The sequence below is a fragment of the Perca flavescens genome, chromosome 20 (assembly GCF_004354835.1).
Source record: "Perca flavescens isolate YP-PL-M2 chromosome 20, PFLA_1.0, whole genome shotgun sequence".
Taxonomy (NCBI): domain Eukaryota; kingdom Metazoa; phylum Chordata; class Actinopteri; order Perciformes; family Percidae; genus Perca; species Perca flavescens.
In genome coordinates this window covers 8275129-8290961 of record NC_041350.1, presented here as the reverse complement: position 1 = coordinate 8290961, position 15833 = coordinate 8275129, and the positions used below count along the sequence as shown (strand labels likewise).

The 15833-nt window shown below is 40.5% G+C and overlaps 1 protein-coding gene across 1 annotated transcript in view; it reads right to left on the bottom strand.

Annotated features, from left to right (window-relative positions):
- Nucleotides 1–15833, bottom strand: part of alk (ALK receptor tyrosine kinase) — a 250536-nt gene that overhangs the window by 127587 nt on the left and 107116 nt on the right. Inside the window, exon 4 of the mRNA XM_028566318.1 lies at nucleotides 7473–7677. Within this exon, the coding sequence (XP_028422119.1) occupies nucleotides 7473–7677 (205 nt within the window). The remainder of the gene's footprint in view (nucleotides 1–7472; nucleotides 7678–15833) is intronic.

Sequence of the window (15833 nt, the reverse complement as noted above, 5' to 3'; positions counted from 1 at the left end):
ATGTTAGATGGTGTCAGACTTTCGTCTTTTTAAAGTCTGTTCAAAGTCTTCTAGAGTATGGTAGGCATAAATCACATTTGGATCCAAAACCTTTTTCCCAGGCTTCTCAACGTCAGCTCACTATGTGTAGGTTGAATGGCTTATATGCTGTTTGATAATTTGAAATCTATAGCACTGACAATCCATTTTTCAAGTTACAGAACAATAAAGTCATCTTGAGTTTTGGTGGGGGAAAAAATCTGGCCAAAAAGCTGAAAATCTGAATTCTTAACTGCCTTCGTCTTTTCTCCAAATAATCTCCAGCAATTGCAGCCCTCTTACTGGCAGAGCTCCCAGATCCAGAGCTATTAGGATGCCATCAGCCCTGGTTCTGTGGCAACAACAGTTGGAGAGCTGGGGGGGTCAGCTCTGGCGAACACTAAGTGAGTGGAGGAGTTGTAAAGGCCTGCCAGGGATGAATGCACTACTTTGCCAATGACAGGGCCCTGAGGTGACCCATCTCTTTTACTCTAGTTTAGCTTCACTCAATGAAGGACCCACAAAACATGGCTGTAAGAGACTCTCTGTGGGCTGGATATACTCCTGTTCCATAAATCATTTTTACTGTGTGGTATCAGAACAAAATGATGGCACTGAGAAAATATAAAGTGGCACTTGGATCATTGCATAACAAAACTAGATAATCCTGTGGTAATCCATGATTACAGTACCATTAAAACTAAAGAAGTACATCTTCGGTGAGTTGGCAGTAAATATGATACCTAATTATTTTTTTAATGTTTCAGTAATTTGTTTTGAAGCTACTGGTTATAAGCTGGCTAAGGAAAAGGAAAAGGAAAAGCTCCTTGACAAATAAGGTATTCTTTAAGTGGTTCATATTGTAGCCTCATGAAGGTGGCTGATTTCCCTTCTTCATTAAAATCCTCAAACCGTGAGGTTGAACAGCTTGTTGAGACTCTGCTTATCAAGTGATAAAACACTCTCCTGCTGAGGGGCCCCTTTTCGGGCTGCACAGGAATGGCCCTCTCCCTCTCCCTTCTCCACCTCTGAACTGACAAACTCTACTTGACCACCTTGTTGGACTCAAATCTCACACAACTGTACATTGGAGATTAATTGCACAAATGTCTATGTCCAAGCATATGTCCCTATTCAAATAAACATGAAAAAACTGTAAATCCCAAGGTTCCTTCGCGATAAACATCTTTTGGTCCTTTACTCTTGAATGCGCCTTAAAATCCATAAAAGTCGGAACCGGAGCCAGAGGTGGTTATTAACGCCTGCCGATGCCAGTTCTGAGAGAAACCAGATGTAAAACAGCTCTACATCAAAATCCTGGACCCCTGAGAAAGGACAGTTCCTGAAAACTTACTGTTGACATAAGAGACCACCTATGATTGAAAGGAAATCAGAAAATACCAGTTAACATTTTCCCCAGTTAGAATGTCTGATACAACCCTCTCTCTCTCTCTCTCTCTCACACACACACACACACACACACACACACACACACACACACACACACACACACACGTCTGTTTGTCAATCAGGTCTTATTATCTAGGCCTTAGCTTTCATCAACCAACTGTGGCTAACCCAGGAGGCCACAAACTAAGACAAACAAACTGACTGTTGAATTTATTTGGTTATCCTTCCTCCTCCTTCCTGATCTCTTCCTGCACACATATCTTCATTCTGACAATTAACAGCCCCAACTTTAAACAGCTAATAGTCAAACAGTAAGAATGCAATTCTGTTGTTGTTGTTGTTGTTAAAGCACCCAAAGAGACATTTATCTGCTTAAACCAGGCCTCTCATGCTCAATTTACACAGACCTGCTGTAAACCGCTAAAAATAGGAATGCCTTCTGTTTTCCTGTTACATTATAAATCTATATCGTTCTGAGAACACTTCATTTTTTTCTTTCCTAAGGTCATGTTTAAAGAAAGCTGCCACTTTATCTACTGATTTAATCTCGTTATAATTTAAATGCCTTAAGAAATGATGATTTTATTGAAGTGTGTATTATTTTTACTCTGCTTATTCATATGCTAAGGGACTAAATGTCAGTATAATAAATGGGGAAAATTAGGTTCTCCTGTGCGTTCAAACTTAGTCTAATAATTTACATTAGCAAACTTCAATTATTAAAAACTTTAAATCTGTACCCCAGCAAGGGATGAAACTTTCTCTCTCCCTCGTAACCTCCCCCCTTGACTCTACTTGCTGAACTCTCTTGAGTTTTAACTAGATTTTACTTTGCGCTTTAGTTCTTGAAAATTTGTTTCTTAAAACATTTCCTATTTTTCTTTGACTCACTCTGAACACTGCAGAGGCTGCTCTGCTCATGAACAGTCACATGCTGTCCTTTTTGTCATAGCCAACAGACAGCTTTTGATATGAAACCACTTTTTGTCATTTTTCCAAGTTACGTCTCCTCCATTTTGAAGCTCATCGTTCAGAAGTTTCTTTAACACTCCAGTCTAAGAAAGTTAATCTCCAGTAAATTTTCATCCGTAAACTCTGGATTTTTTGATCAATCTAAAGAGTTTTCAACTGGCCAATTGAAATCTTTTTGAAATACATCAAATGGACTTTCGCTCAAAGGACACGTCTCGACTTTAAACTCAATTCATCAGTCTTGCCACAGCGTGTCTACTTGTACAGTAGCTGCCAATTTCCAACAAAAGACTACACTGCCACGTGATCTGGGAACAGCTGTCAACGATGTGCCAATTCTGAGCGGTGCCACAGAGAGGGGCACGGGAAAGGAATTTTCCCCCTAAAGACCACCTGCTCGGTGTCGGAGGCTGCAGCCAGTGAGTCCAGCTAGGTAATACATGCGATACAGAATCTGCTGATGATATAAAAGTTGATGTCGCCTTTTCCTTTGAGTTTACACCAGTTAATTAGTTAGAATTGAATAATCAACCTTCATCTTTTTAAGCTCCTGTTTTACTTATTAGCCTTGAATCCATTTTCCCAGCACTATTTTCAACTCATAATCTATGATATCATTTATTCTGCTTTATAAATTTTGTTATATGTTATGCTATTATTCAGATTATCTGATTAATAAATCCATTTCATTTATTGATAAAAGTCATTGTTTGTCCCTCTATTGTTCATTAGTAGTATTTTGGGTCAATATACAGCTACTAATTCCACGGCTTTCATTTGAGATTGATACAATTATAACATTAATTGAGATATCATGAAACATCATGTGTGATTAAATTAAAAAAAATCTGCCTGCCTCTATGGGAATTTAACATAGGGGTGTACTCACTTTTGTTGCCAGCGGTTTAGACATTAATGGCTGTGTGTTGAGTTATTTTGAGGGGACAGCACATTTACACTGTTATACAAGCTGTACACTTAATACTTTACACTGTAGCAAAGTGTCATTTCTTCAGTGTTGTCCCATTAAAAGAAATAATGAAATATGTACTAAAATGTGAGGGGTGTACTCACTTTTGTGAGATACTGTATATCACCCACTGTCCTCATCCTTGGAGATTTTAATTTCTACATCGACAACATCAACTGCAAATCTGCATCTGAATTTCTGGAACTGTTAAACTGCTTCAACTTCTCACAACACATTAACTTCCCCACCCACACTCATTGTCATATCCTCGATCTGGTCTGCTCCACTAGTCTCAAAGTAAATCATCTCTCCAGCATCAACCTCCATATCTCAGACAATCTTGCAATCATCACGGACATCAACATCCCCATTCCTATCCCAAAAGACAAGTGCAAAATCTCATTCAGGAACCTCAAATCCATAAATTCATCTGTGGCGATAAAAGAAATTTGCATCACCTCGTTATTAACGCGTTCATTTTGATAGCCCTAATTTGTACATAAAACAAACAGGTCTTGGACATGCAACTAGTAAGAGTTAAAGGCATTTTATTTCATTCTAACCCGCCTCATACACAGTTCATATTGATTTCTTTATTCTAATTTACAAGCAAAGTAATGTAGCAGTTGGCAATTATTCAACATGCTAAGTGTATCTACTGCAAACACACAGACGCATATGATGTCAGTGTTGAGGCAGCGTTTTATTCAATTTATGTGACTGTAAATTAAATAATTAGGTTAGTGGCAAGAATCATCATTTTTACTTACAGGGATTACAGCTGGTTCCATTAGAAATAAAAATGCAGCTGTGCTTTTGTCTCCAGCCAACTGTCTCCATTGTGTGAGACAACTTAAATCATGACTCACGTGTGTGTGTGTGTGTGTGTGTGTGTGTGTGTGTGTGTGTGTGTGTGTGTGTGTGTGTGTGAGATGGGTCACCACTTAAGGTGCCCTTCCATGTGCAAACAAAATTAATGTGGAGATATACACAGATCGACACCACACATACTCCATGCATACACATATCTTTCACCGCTGACTGAGACACTTGGGATGCTGACATTCACTGTGAGAGCCGACACTGTTTGATAAGTCAAGTCCCTCGCTGCCTGTGTTCAGAGATCCTAACTATGCTTCGTTGATGATGAAAACACTGTATGATCAAATCTGAGGCATTGGTTCAAGGGGAAGCGTAATAACTAAATACATTTCTACTTGCAAAGTGGTAAGAAGACAGATTCTCCTCACTATACTAGAACTTTAAAGGTCCAGTGTGTAACATTTATCAAAATCGGTGTTGCCCATTCACAAACTTGTCCTTTTTCATGAATATTTACCACCACCATCAATTCCAAGTATTCCTTTTGGCTTGAAATTTTACGTTTGCATTTGCATGAACTGGGGTAGACGCTCTATATTCATGCGCCATCTTGAAATACGTTAGCCGGTAAGGGACATACAGGAAATACTGCTCCGCCTTTTGCGTTTTTGCTGTCACATGATAAACTCACAGGTGCTGCTGATGCTGCTAATGGGTATTGTAGCTTCCCGGCCCCGGCAAGTTTGAAGAAGGGAACATTGAGGACCACACGTATTCAAAATCAAAATTTTAGGAACAGGAGTCTTCTTCTTCACCCAGAAAAGAAAAGGTTTCCCTTAAAAGTAAGGTTCAAATGAATGAATAATAATAATAATAATAATTATAATAAGCATAATTTTTTTAGTCTAGATGGCAAAAGAACTTGTAGAGGATAAAGCATCGAGAGTCACTGAGAAGTGACTCAAAGATTGTTTTGCGCTTGAACAATTCCATCAGATGTGATGCAACATTAACGCAACGGAGCAGCTTTCAGGGGTTTCAAAGCGAGCGCTCCCTCAGTGACTGATGGCTGTAGTGGAGCTCCAGCTTGGACGCTTGTTTTGGAGTTAATCAGACACTTCTTGATTGAGGATTTGGTAAAGAAAAACAACACAAAGTTGTTATAGGATCAGCAGCGTTTACTTGGGCATCCCAAATGTATTGATCCAGTTTCTCCATTACTAATGTTACTGTTAAGAATGAATGATGAACAAATGAATGGTTATGAATGGTTGTGTGGGCAGCTTCCAAATTGTGACTGGTTACATCACATACATTTTTGTTTTATTTGAATATGGCTGCTGTCTCTGCCTCAACCTTTGAGTCATTTGAATACAAAGTTTTACTAAAAATGAAGTCTCACCAGTTTTAATCTTCAAGTAAGGAGGACCTTGTTAAATGACCACTCTGTGCAAGGATGTTTTGTTTCCCTCTTGGGTTACCCTGTGCTAAATGTGTCCTGACTGATGAAATGTCCTGACTACAGAATTGGGCAAACATGTCAAAACACAGGATTAAAATTCTTAGGCAAGGGCACGGGTTGGCAATTAGTAAGCTGACTGATTCCTCCCATGTCCGCGGGTGGCTCTTCTTGCTTTTGTTATTGCCCCCTCTTTTTATGATATGAGCGTCCTCCCGTCGGAGTAGAAATGTGGAGAGTTTGGCTGAGCCAGTCTCTGAATGACAGAGATGGTGTGGGTGGATGGCAGCCTCTGACTACAAATGAGAGCGCACAAACACTCTAATCCATCACCCATGTAATGAGCACGTCCCTGCTATGCTCCCTTAAGAAGACACCATTCGCATAAACACCCGCACACAAACGCACATTTACTCCCACACACGGCAGCAAGAAAAGAAAAGAGAGATGCATAAAGCATGGCATTCATATGATTTCAATGCCCTTAAGATATTACACACACAAGCAGCATGATACATGTCCGTGGCAGCGTGCAGACAGTTACTTTTTGTATTCTGAACATTACACATAAAAATCAAAGGACAGCCATGCTAATAAAAGCTGGCCACACATACTGGGTGCAATTTTTTTCCAGTCTCTGCAAAACAATACCCGTTTATCGCCATAGGTGCAGCCAAAGAGAACAGAGAGATATTCCAGATTGTAGTCTCGCTCAGCGGATGTACATTGCTGGGATAAAGCCTGAAAGTAAAGCCTGGGAGACGTGCCGGATGTCCCTCCCCTCTCACTATCTCTGCAATTGGGGTTTAGCGACGCGCAGGACGGTTGTGATTGTTTTAAAGAAATACAAACAAGTTAGAGCGTTTCTTCCCCTATCCCAGAATAGATAGGTAGTGTAGCAAGACCATACTCTGATAGGTCTGGCAATACAAAACTATCCAGATTGTAACTTTGAGGATAAACCTTTGAACTAAGTATTGTCCAGTGGTTGGTCCGCCAGAGACAGACATCTATTTATGAGTCACCCTGTTGCTCTCAGTGTAAGGCCGGTTACACACTGGCTGCGTGGCGTGGCGTGGCGTGGCGTGGCGTGGCGTGGCGTGGCGTTTCTGTTGCGTGTCAGCTGCATGGATTTTTCTATGTCTTTACACACCAGAAACGTGTCTGACACATTTATTAATATGTATTTGTGTTTAAATGACATATAAACATCTTTTCCTATTCTATTTTGCCTAGAAACGTTTCCAACACGCTTGCGTGTCACGTGAAAAATAGGTGTCGGTTCATATTTCGAGCAGGCGCGGCTGAGACGCGCGTGTCACGCAGGCAGTGTGTAAACTCTTACCTGTTAACATGGGAGCCGAAATATAAAACGGACACGCCACGCAGCTGACACGCTTGCGCGATGCATCCAGTGTGTAACCGGCCTAAGACGCAGATCACTGCAAAGCCTACAATAAAAAAAGCCAAAATGACAGGAGCACAGACCTGGTGAAGTTGATTCTGCTGAATGTTTTCCATCTCAGCCCCTAATGGAACACATTTACACTGGTTTGGGAACAGAGTATTCACGATAAAGCTTTTGGCTGGCAGGCAAGTGTGCACGTATACAGGACTCAGCAAACCTGACCATGATGCTTAGAAATCCCATAAAACAAAGCTGGTGCTAAGAGAAACGTTACAAGTGGATAGTTATGACCATCAGGCGTGAATGCACAGGGACATCAACTTCATGCTTGCTTATTCTCTTTAAACAAATCAATCAGGGTTATCACAGTCTTCTAGTGTAATATACTGTATCTGGATGAAACAAGGGCTTACCCTGTGATGCGTGGCAGTGTGTCAGTTGAGAAGAGGGCAAGTGGCGGTTTGTCCCGCTCTATGAGCCATATGGTGTACTGCCCACTTTGCTTGGGGTGGAGGAACACAGCCATGTCCAGGCCACAGGGACCCTGGCCCCCCCACAGCCAAGGACTCAGCACCCAGGGGCCGCCAAAGGCTGAGCTGTTCACCCAGAGGAACTGACCTGAGGGAGGGACAAACAAAGAACTGTCAAACACAGAGCAGTGACACAGACAACGTGTACTAGGAAGAAACATAGAAGGTCACTGGGTTAGAGACTTATGGATCTTGCTGAATGCAGAAAAGTACTGGGAAAGCTTGAAAATGATCAGAAGTTATAATCTCATGATCATAATATGTTGTTATAGTATGTACAGAATCCAGATGAGTGATGGGCTATGATTAGCTATGATAGTTTTGAGGCAATGGCTGAGAGTAGCACTTGATGAAATAAAGCTGCTTTCAAAAAGAGCAGTCAATAACATCCCTTGCACACAAAAAAAGGAAAGAAGGGGTAGCGGGTGAAAAATCAAAGCAGTTTTTTCTGACTTTGATATGAAGTCCCATTTAACTTTCAAACTTATAGCAGAAAGTTAATCAGAAGCTGAAAGTGTGTGTGTGTGTGTGTGTGTGTGCGCGTGTGTGTGTGTGTGTGTGTGTGTGTGTGTGTGTGTGTGTGTGTGTGTGTGTGTGTGTTTGTGGTGGGAAAGAATCTCAACTTTAAAGGAAGAAAATCCATGTTTAGTATGCTCAGTTAAAGGTGCTGTAGGTTGGATTGTGAAGATCCAGGATTTAGCCAAAGAATTTGAACATCAACAACTTCTCTGTCCCTCCCCCCCTTTCTGGTAAAGCCAACCCCCTTCTTCTCTGGGTTTTCGTAAACCCAACCGTAGCCTTGCGATAACACGTAGCCTTGCGATAACACGCCACGTGGCTTTAGAAAGTGGCATGTATGTTTACGCGAAGTCATGATATCACATTGACATTTGAATGCTTCATACACAAAAGGTCCGGACCATTTGGCAAGGACAGTCCGAATGCTTACATTGCCAGCAATGTGGACTGCATGTATTAACTACACACCCAGCAGCAAGTTGATATAAAGGCCTTAAGACTCAGTCTGGAAGAGCTTTGAGCCTAAAGGCAGAAACCTATTAACTCTTGTTCCCTAGTAAATAAGATGAAGAAATACCTGCTTCTTAGCAATTATCAACAGGGTACACATTATAACAGCAACTGCAGGGGAAAGACTGTAATTCCATTACATTTCTGCCTCAGCTTCACCTGTTACTTCTGCTGCCTAACAGAGCTTGATGTCCTCATTTACTGCACCACAAGGCCTGGTTCAACTGACTGTCTCTCCCAATCTGCATGGTGCAACATGATCATTGGTCGGGGGTTTAGGCAGTATAGACAGAAATTATCACTCAACAGCTTCTTTTAAAACCAGCATTGCATACAAAAACGGAATGGAAATGCATGCTGTGGATGACACCTGTCTTTATGTTTAGTTTCTTTGAGTGTTGTCTTTAATGACAACCTGTGGGGATCCAGTGTAAGCCCATCCAATAACATATTCTATATCAGGACTTAAAACTATGAAAATGAAACATTGCCTAAAAACTATTCAAAATATAAAATTTATTAACACAGTCTTGTAATCCACACCAACAATTCTACTCTCGTTGCCTGTTTTGCTACAGTTAATGGACTCTGTTGGAGGCAATTTCTCATTAATCTGTAAAGTTTAGACTTCATCAACAGGGTTTATAAAATGGCACTTGATTATTGTCCCCCTTTGAGGAAGTTTTTTTTTTTTTTTATCCCAAACAAAAGAAAGCAGAAACATTTCAATCCAAAGTGATAGTTGTCTCCTGTGTCATTGAATCAAGCTTGTAAACACTTTTCTCGCTCTCTGTGCGGTTACAGATTCAATGAACTGAGGCTCTTGTTGATAGCATACCAAATCAGGCCAACTGTGAGAGCAGAATTCCCTCAGATAATACAAATGCAGCTAAAACGCCTGAGAGAAGGAGAAATAGCAAACTTGAAATTGTATTCTCTCCCAAATCCTCTTATAACATTAAGCATTTACCCAAGGCCAGCACATGCTTTTTGAGGTCCCGACAATTTGACTGCCTCACGTTTTAATTTACAACCTATTCATTGGCGCAACATAGCGACAGCTTCCACTGCAGACAGATGGTGTAAAAGAATGTTCAGCAGCCTTCTTGTGATGGTGTATTGTTGTTGTTTTTCTTTAAAAAGGATTTTCTGCCACAGTGATTTCCATTTTAAACCTGCAATAATTGATTGTTTTGGCCAGCGGAAATACACTTAACATATCATCTTTTAAGTTGATATTGTGAACTGGTTAGCAAACAGTTGCGTATTTACACATCCAGCAGTTACGCAGCATTGTTAGCATTCGTCATGTTTCTGGTCTCCTGATGAATGCAAGTCCAATAACTCGTAATAAATTACTCTCTTTTAGCTCAGTTTTTGGACACTACCAACTCTTGAGGGAAATTTTACAGCCAAATGCACCACTATTTTTATATCTAATGTCTCTAACTGGGTCTGTCTGTTGTTTGCTGCTGGTAGTTTTCCAGAGCTTTTCCTCTATTAAATGTAAAATGTTCAGTAAATAACTAGAAAAGCAGGTAGCGCATAGGCTACAGATAACAGCTACAAGGCCAGGTGTTTTTGTTTTTGTAATAACCACCTCTCACTGCAACACCAATCATTGGATAAGCAATTAAAAATGTACAAGCAAATTGTGCATAATTACAAAATAATATTGGCTGATGTCAAAAAAGAAAAATGGCACTAATCTGAATAACTTCACAACACCAGACAATGTTTACAGAAGTGTTAATGCTGTGAATGTAAACTCCCTCTCAGCTGCTTGTCAGTGATGAAGCAAAGAAACCATGATGTGGAACATTGCATAAAAGACTTGATTCATATGGGTAATTTCACATGCTTTTATTGTGTATTGTGCTTTGTTTTTAAAAATTGAATACTTTATTGTGAGAACTGATTGCGATAGAGGTGAGAGGGAGAGGGTGAATAGCGTGCGGATACTAACTGAATAACATCAAAATTGGGGATTGTTTGATTGAAAATTGCATGTACGTTTGAATACGGCCTCATCGTCCATTTAGACATGGAAGAACAAATAATGTGAAGACAGATATTTAACCCTAATTTAAACCCTTTCTGAAAATGCAAGTTAGAATTTTTTGAAATTCTTTCTCACTAAAAGGGAGAAAAGTTGTGATTGTAAAAGGACATCATCAAACCATCTAGGAATAGACTATCCAGCCCTGCACAATTGTAATGTGGTCAATTAAATGTGTATTCACACTTCAGACACATTTAATTGTACAGCGCTGCATAACCAGAAACCAGAGAAAAGCTTTGGTAACCACTGGAGTCATAAATATTGTTCACTCTTCTGCCACAAGGACAAGTCCCATAGCTGCTGTAGCATTACAAAGTGAACTGACATTGTCTCCATGAAAATTACATGCAGACCTGAATGTGCGCAGAGAAATGTCAAGATGTGGCTTCTTTTTTTCCATAAATGTTGGAATCCGTGTAAATGGTCCATTGTTTATCTGTATTGCATATTTAGCAGTGCAGATGAAACACTGAGGATTACAGCTCTCTGTAATGACTCTGCCTTCCTTTCCCCTGTGTGCAAACACTTGTAATAGTAGTATTTTCTTTACTATATTACCATTTACTCTTTAATGCTCACCTAATCAAATTGACATTATGGTGTTCATCTTCAATTTAATACATAAGGTGATTTATGTTGGAATTTCTTCAGAGTTCCAACATGATATATTACTTAAAATGGAATTATGATTATGCTGCAGTGTGTTTGTTGTGCAGTAGTTAGTCTCAGGAACTCTGCCAAATGTACCAATCATGTTCATTTTTGTTATTTCTGCTGCTTTTTTGAAATTCCAAGGCACTCAGCCACATCAGGACCACCGGTTTAAACAATTTACTTCTGCTTTTTGTTGTCAGCAACTGAACACCCGGAAGATCTGATGTTTCTGTGGCCTCGCTGAGCACTGACAAAAAGATCTCAATGTCAACAGCAGCACGACCACAGAGCAGGAGAGTGGAGGGCACCAAGCACCAAAGATCAGCAGGGTGCTCGCTGGGGAAAAAAAAGGAGTTGTTGTACAGCACTCAGGAGCAAGTGTATCATGAGGGCACTAGTCCACCACCTCAACCTACAAAACCCATGCTGTAATACTTAACTGGATTAGAAAATGAAAATAACTGAGCACAGTATTGTAGCAGCAAACCTTGAAATCTGAATTTCTTGTTCTTGATATCCAACAATGATTCGGCACAAGTTGGTTGTACTGCAGTTATGACTTCATTGTTTTGTGATAAATTACCAAAAAAGAGTTGGATTTAAAGTAAGGGTTCAACATAAGCGGGACCACTTAGCGGCCTGATAGTTGTGTGTGAGGTTTGCTATTTTGCAATGTCTGTGTTCCACTATTACGGTACTCCCCGTTTATACTCACTGTATTTTAGCCACTAGTATTTAATCAGATGTCTGAATGGCTATGTTTGCAGTATGCTCCCCTCTGTGAACCCATTATTAAAGTCCAAGAAGTCAGTATCTGGTTTAATAACTAGTGAATTAGACTGAAAAATAAAACTGCAATTTAAACCTCCACTGGTTGTCATGTCAGACAGGCCACTGTCCTCTGCTAATTATCCTGGTTAAAATTAACCAAATATTCTAGCTGTCCCTCACTTTCTGTGCTTCTGTTCTCATAATTCCATTCCTGCTTAAAAAGGGCAGCTGTTACATTAGCACGTGCAGTAGTTATTTTGATTTTAATATACACTTGTCAACCAAGTATATAAACACAACCAGATTACATTAGAAACATTGAAATAACTGTAGTTTTTGAAGCAAGGCTGGATTAATACCTTTTTATATTTCAATAGTAATTATATCCAATGAGGATGTAATTTTATAGCAGGAAACAAACTCTTCAACTAGATGCTATAATAGACATGATGACATTGTGATATGGAATTCCTCTTTAAAGGCACAGGTGTCTGAAAAACTATATAAACAGTTATCACATTTCCTTCCTAATAGTTTGCTTATTAAAACATTACTACTGCCTTAGGGTTAGGGTTACTGCCTTTGTTTTTCAGTGTTTTGAACAATAACTGAGATACTGAATAAATCTCTGAGATATTTCTGTGTTAGAAATATAAATGATTTGACTCTTACCATCAAAGACACAGATCTTTGATGCAGTTAAATAGTACTTCAATAGACAATAATACTCCTACCCCCAACCACTAAAATCTGTTTCACAGCAGCCCTATCAATTCTTGTGTTGATGATGCCTCGAGCAGCTTTCAACCAGTCGGAGCACAATTTATTAATCACTTCCCTTGAAAACAAAACAACAGATCAAAAGAACTGTTGGACCATGATTTTTAGCCTTTAAATGCATCTTTAGAATACAGTAAGTTTATTTCTGTCAGAAGACTTAACAATACATTTTTAAGCCAAACAACAAACATATTCTGCGTATTTAAAGGTGCAATGTGTAATATTGTATGTAATACTGGCAGCTAGCGGTTAAAATTGTTACTGCACTACCAATTCAAAATACTGGAGAGTCGTTTCCCCCGCCCCCTCCTGCCCAGACTCGAAGTTCACGGAGGTTGCCAGGCTGAGACCGCAGCATTCACAACAATGTTGCTAGACGCTTTTCTCACATAGCCAGACATTACTCCACAGCACAGCGGAGTAGCTAACGGTAGATGCTAGTCTCACATAGCCAGACATTACTCCACAGCACAGCGGAGTAGCTAACGGTAGATGCTAGTCTCACATAGCCAGACATTACTCCACAGCACAGTGGAGTAGCTAACGTTAGATGCTGGCTATATTGTCATAAAAGCCCGTGCTCACGCGGAGCTCTGTAACCAACTGACAGACACACTTTTTCGGCTTAAAATGACAGTATGAACCGCTAAAAACACAACAACCTCACTGTCCTCTCCACACGCCAGTCAGGCACACTTCCTCGGCTTAGAATTACAATACGAAACGCTAAAAATACCACTACCTTGCCGACGGAACACACTTCATTAGCTTAGAATTACGGCAACAATCGCTAAACACACTGCAAACTCAAAGTCCTCTCTTTCCGATTTACAGCCCCCTTCTCGTGGGTTAAAATAACTCACCGTTGTTGACTCCAGCCGCTAAACTACACGTTGTCTCGTCCTCCCGGTAACGTTAACAGTTAGCAGGGTTAGCATGGCGGCGTTAGCCAGGACCAGTCGGGATCACTTTACTGGCTGTGTCTCAATTGTTTTTGCGAGTAACCAACTCGGGTACTCTAGCTATATAATTCAATGTGAGTACACAAATGTTGAAATGACAAAAAATGCCCATCCCTAGTAGCTGTGATAAATTAGCCTGAAGCTAATGCTTACCTGTTCAGGAGAAAAAAAGCCAACTCTGCGTCCTTTTGGGCTCTAAGCTGTCTCCATCTTTCAAATACATCTCCAATATTTACCAGAGGGTTGTTACGTCTCTGGTCACGCAACTGTTAGAAACATGCTGTTTTCTTTTTTTATGTCATGTAGAAATCTATCTCCGTTGATCCTGTATGTTTGTCTGCTGCTTTCATGGCTGTACTACCGTTACAGCTGTAGCGTGCTGGGTTTACGTTTTTACAGGTATATCTGGCAACCCGGCCTGGCTGTCAAACTGGGCCGTTGATAACAACACACAGACCAAAACATAAATTCCGTCACGGAATGTAAATTTCAAAAAGAAAAAATACTGACATTAGCATTGTTGTCAGAAAAGATAGTATTTCAGTTTAACATGTTTCCTTAATATCTGATGAGGCATTGGTGTTATTTTTTGGATTTATTACAGTACAAATATTACATATTGGACCTTTAAGGATCCCATTGTTATAAATTAATTAAACTCCAAACTATTTCATTCTCACAGCCATGTCCTACTGTGCTGCCAAACTAATTTTGCACTGTTGGTACAAAGTGCCTATAGATTATATTGTGTACATTAACTTTAAATTTTAAATTAAAGCATTAACTTCCCCAGTGCGTGCTATATTGACCAAGAAAGCAACGTTATCCTGCTTGTGGAGCTGTGCCGGCAGTGCCTACATGTACCAGGATGCATTGCGCGCAAGCTACTGATAACCATTACATTACATGTCATTTAGCTGACGCTTTTATCCAAAGCGACGTACAGTTAAGTGCGTTCAACCTTGAAGGTGCAAACTCAACAACTGGTAAGTGCAAGTACATTAGCTTTAAATAGGTAATGCCACAAAGAGCCTTATCAAAGTGCAGCATCAAGAAATATATATATTATTTTTTTTCCACCCATTCTTTATCCGAGGTGTAGTCAGAAGAGATGTGTTTTTAGCCTTCGGCGGTAGATGCACAGGTTTTCGGCCATCCTGATGTCAATAGGGAGCTCACAGCAAACAGTCGGGATTTCGTTGAGTGATTAGTTCTCCCTCGCTGTGAGGGGGCAGCAAGCAGGTTGGCTGATGCAGAGCGAAGTGGGCGGGTTGGGGTATATGGTTTGACCATGTCCTGGATTTAAGCTGGGGCTGATCCGTTCGTGGCCCTGTATGTAAAAACTAGCGTCTTGAAGCGGATGCGGGCAGCAACTGGTAACCAGTGAAGAGAGCGGAGGAGCGGCGTAGTGTGAGAGAACTTGGGGAGGTTGAAGACAAGTCGAGCTGCTGCGTTTTGAATGAGCTGCAGGGGCCGGACGGCACAATCAGCAGGGAGTTGCAGTAGTCTAGACGTGAGATGACTAGAGCCTGAACCAGAACCTGAGCCGCCTTCTGCGTTAGAAGGCGGTCGTATCCTTCTGATGTTATGCAGCATATATCTACACGAAACATGGAAACTACAGTGGGCAGAATAATACGGCTACTAGGGGTGGAACGGTACATGTATTCGTATTGAACCAAAACGGTACTGGCGTCACGGTTTGGCGCAAGAATTTACATGGAGAATACACGGTATAAAAATAAATTTAATAAATAAAAATATGAATTAATGTAATGCAGAACTAATGTAATGCGGAACTACTGTTATATACCTACGGTTAGGTTCTTTAGGGACACCTAATCTGTAGCCCCGCATTAGCTCTGAAGCTCTGGCGCGCCACCAGCTCCGCCTATGTATGCAGTTTAAAGAGTTAGAGATCGCAATTTTGGGAAAACTTCTGTTTCCCAGTCAGTTACAGTAGTACAGGCGAGAGAGTGGTGGATA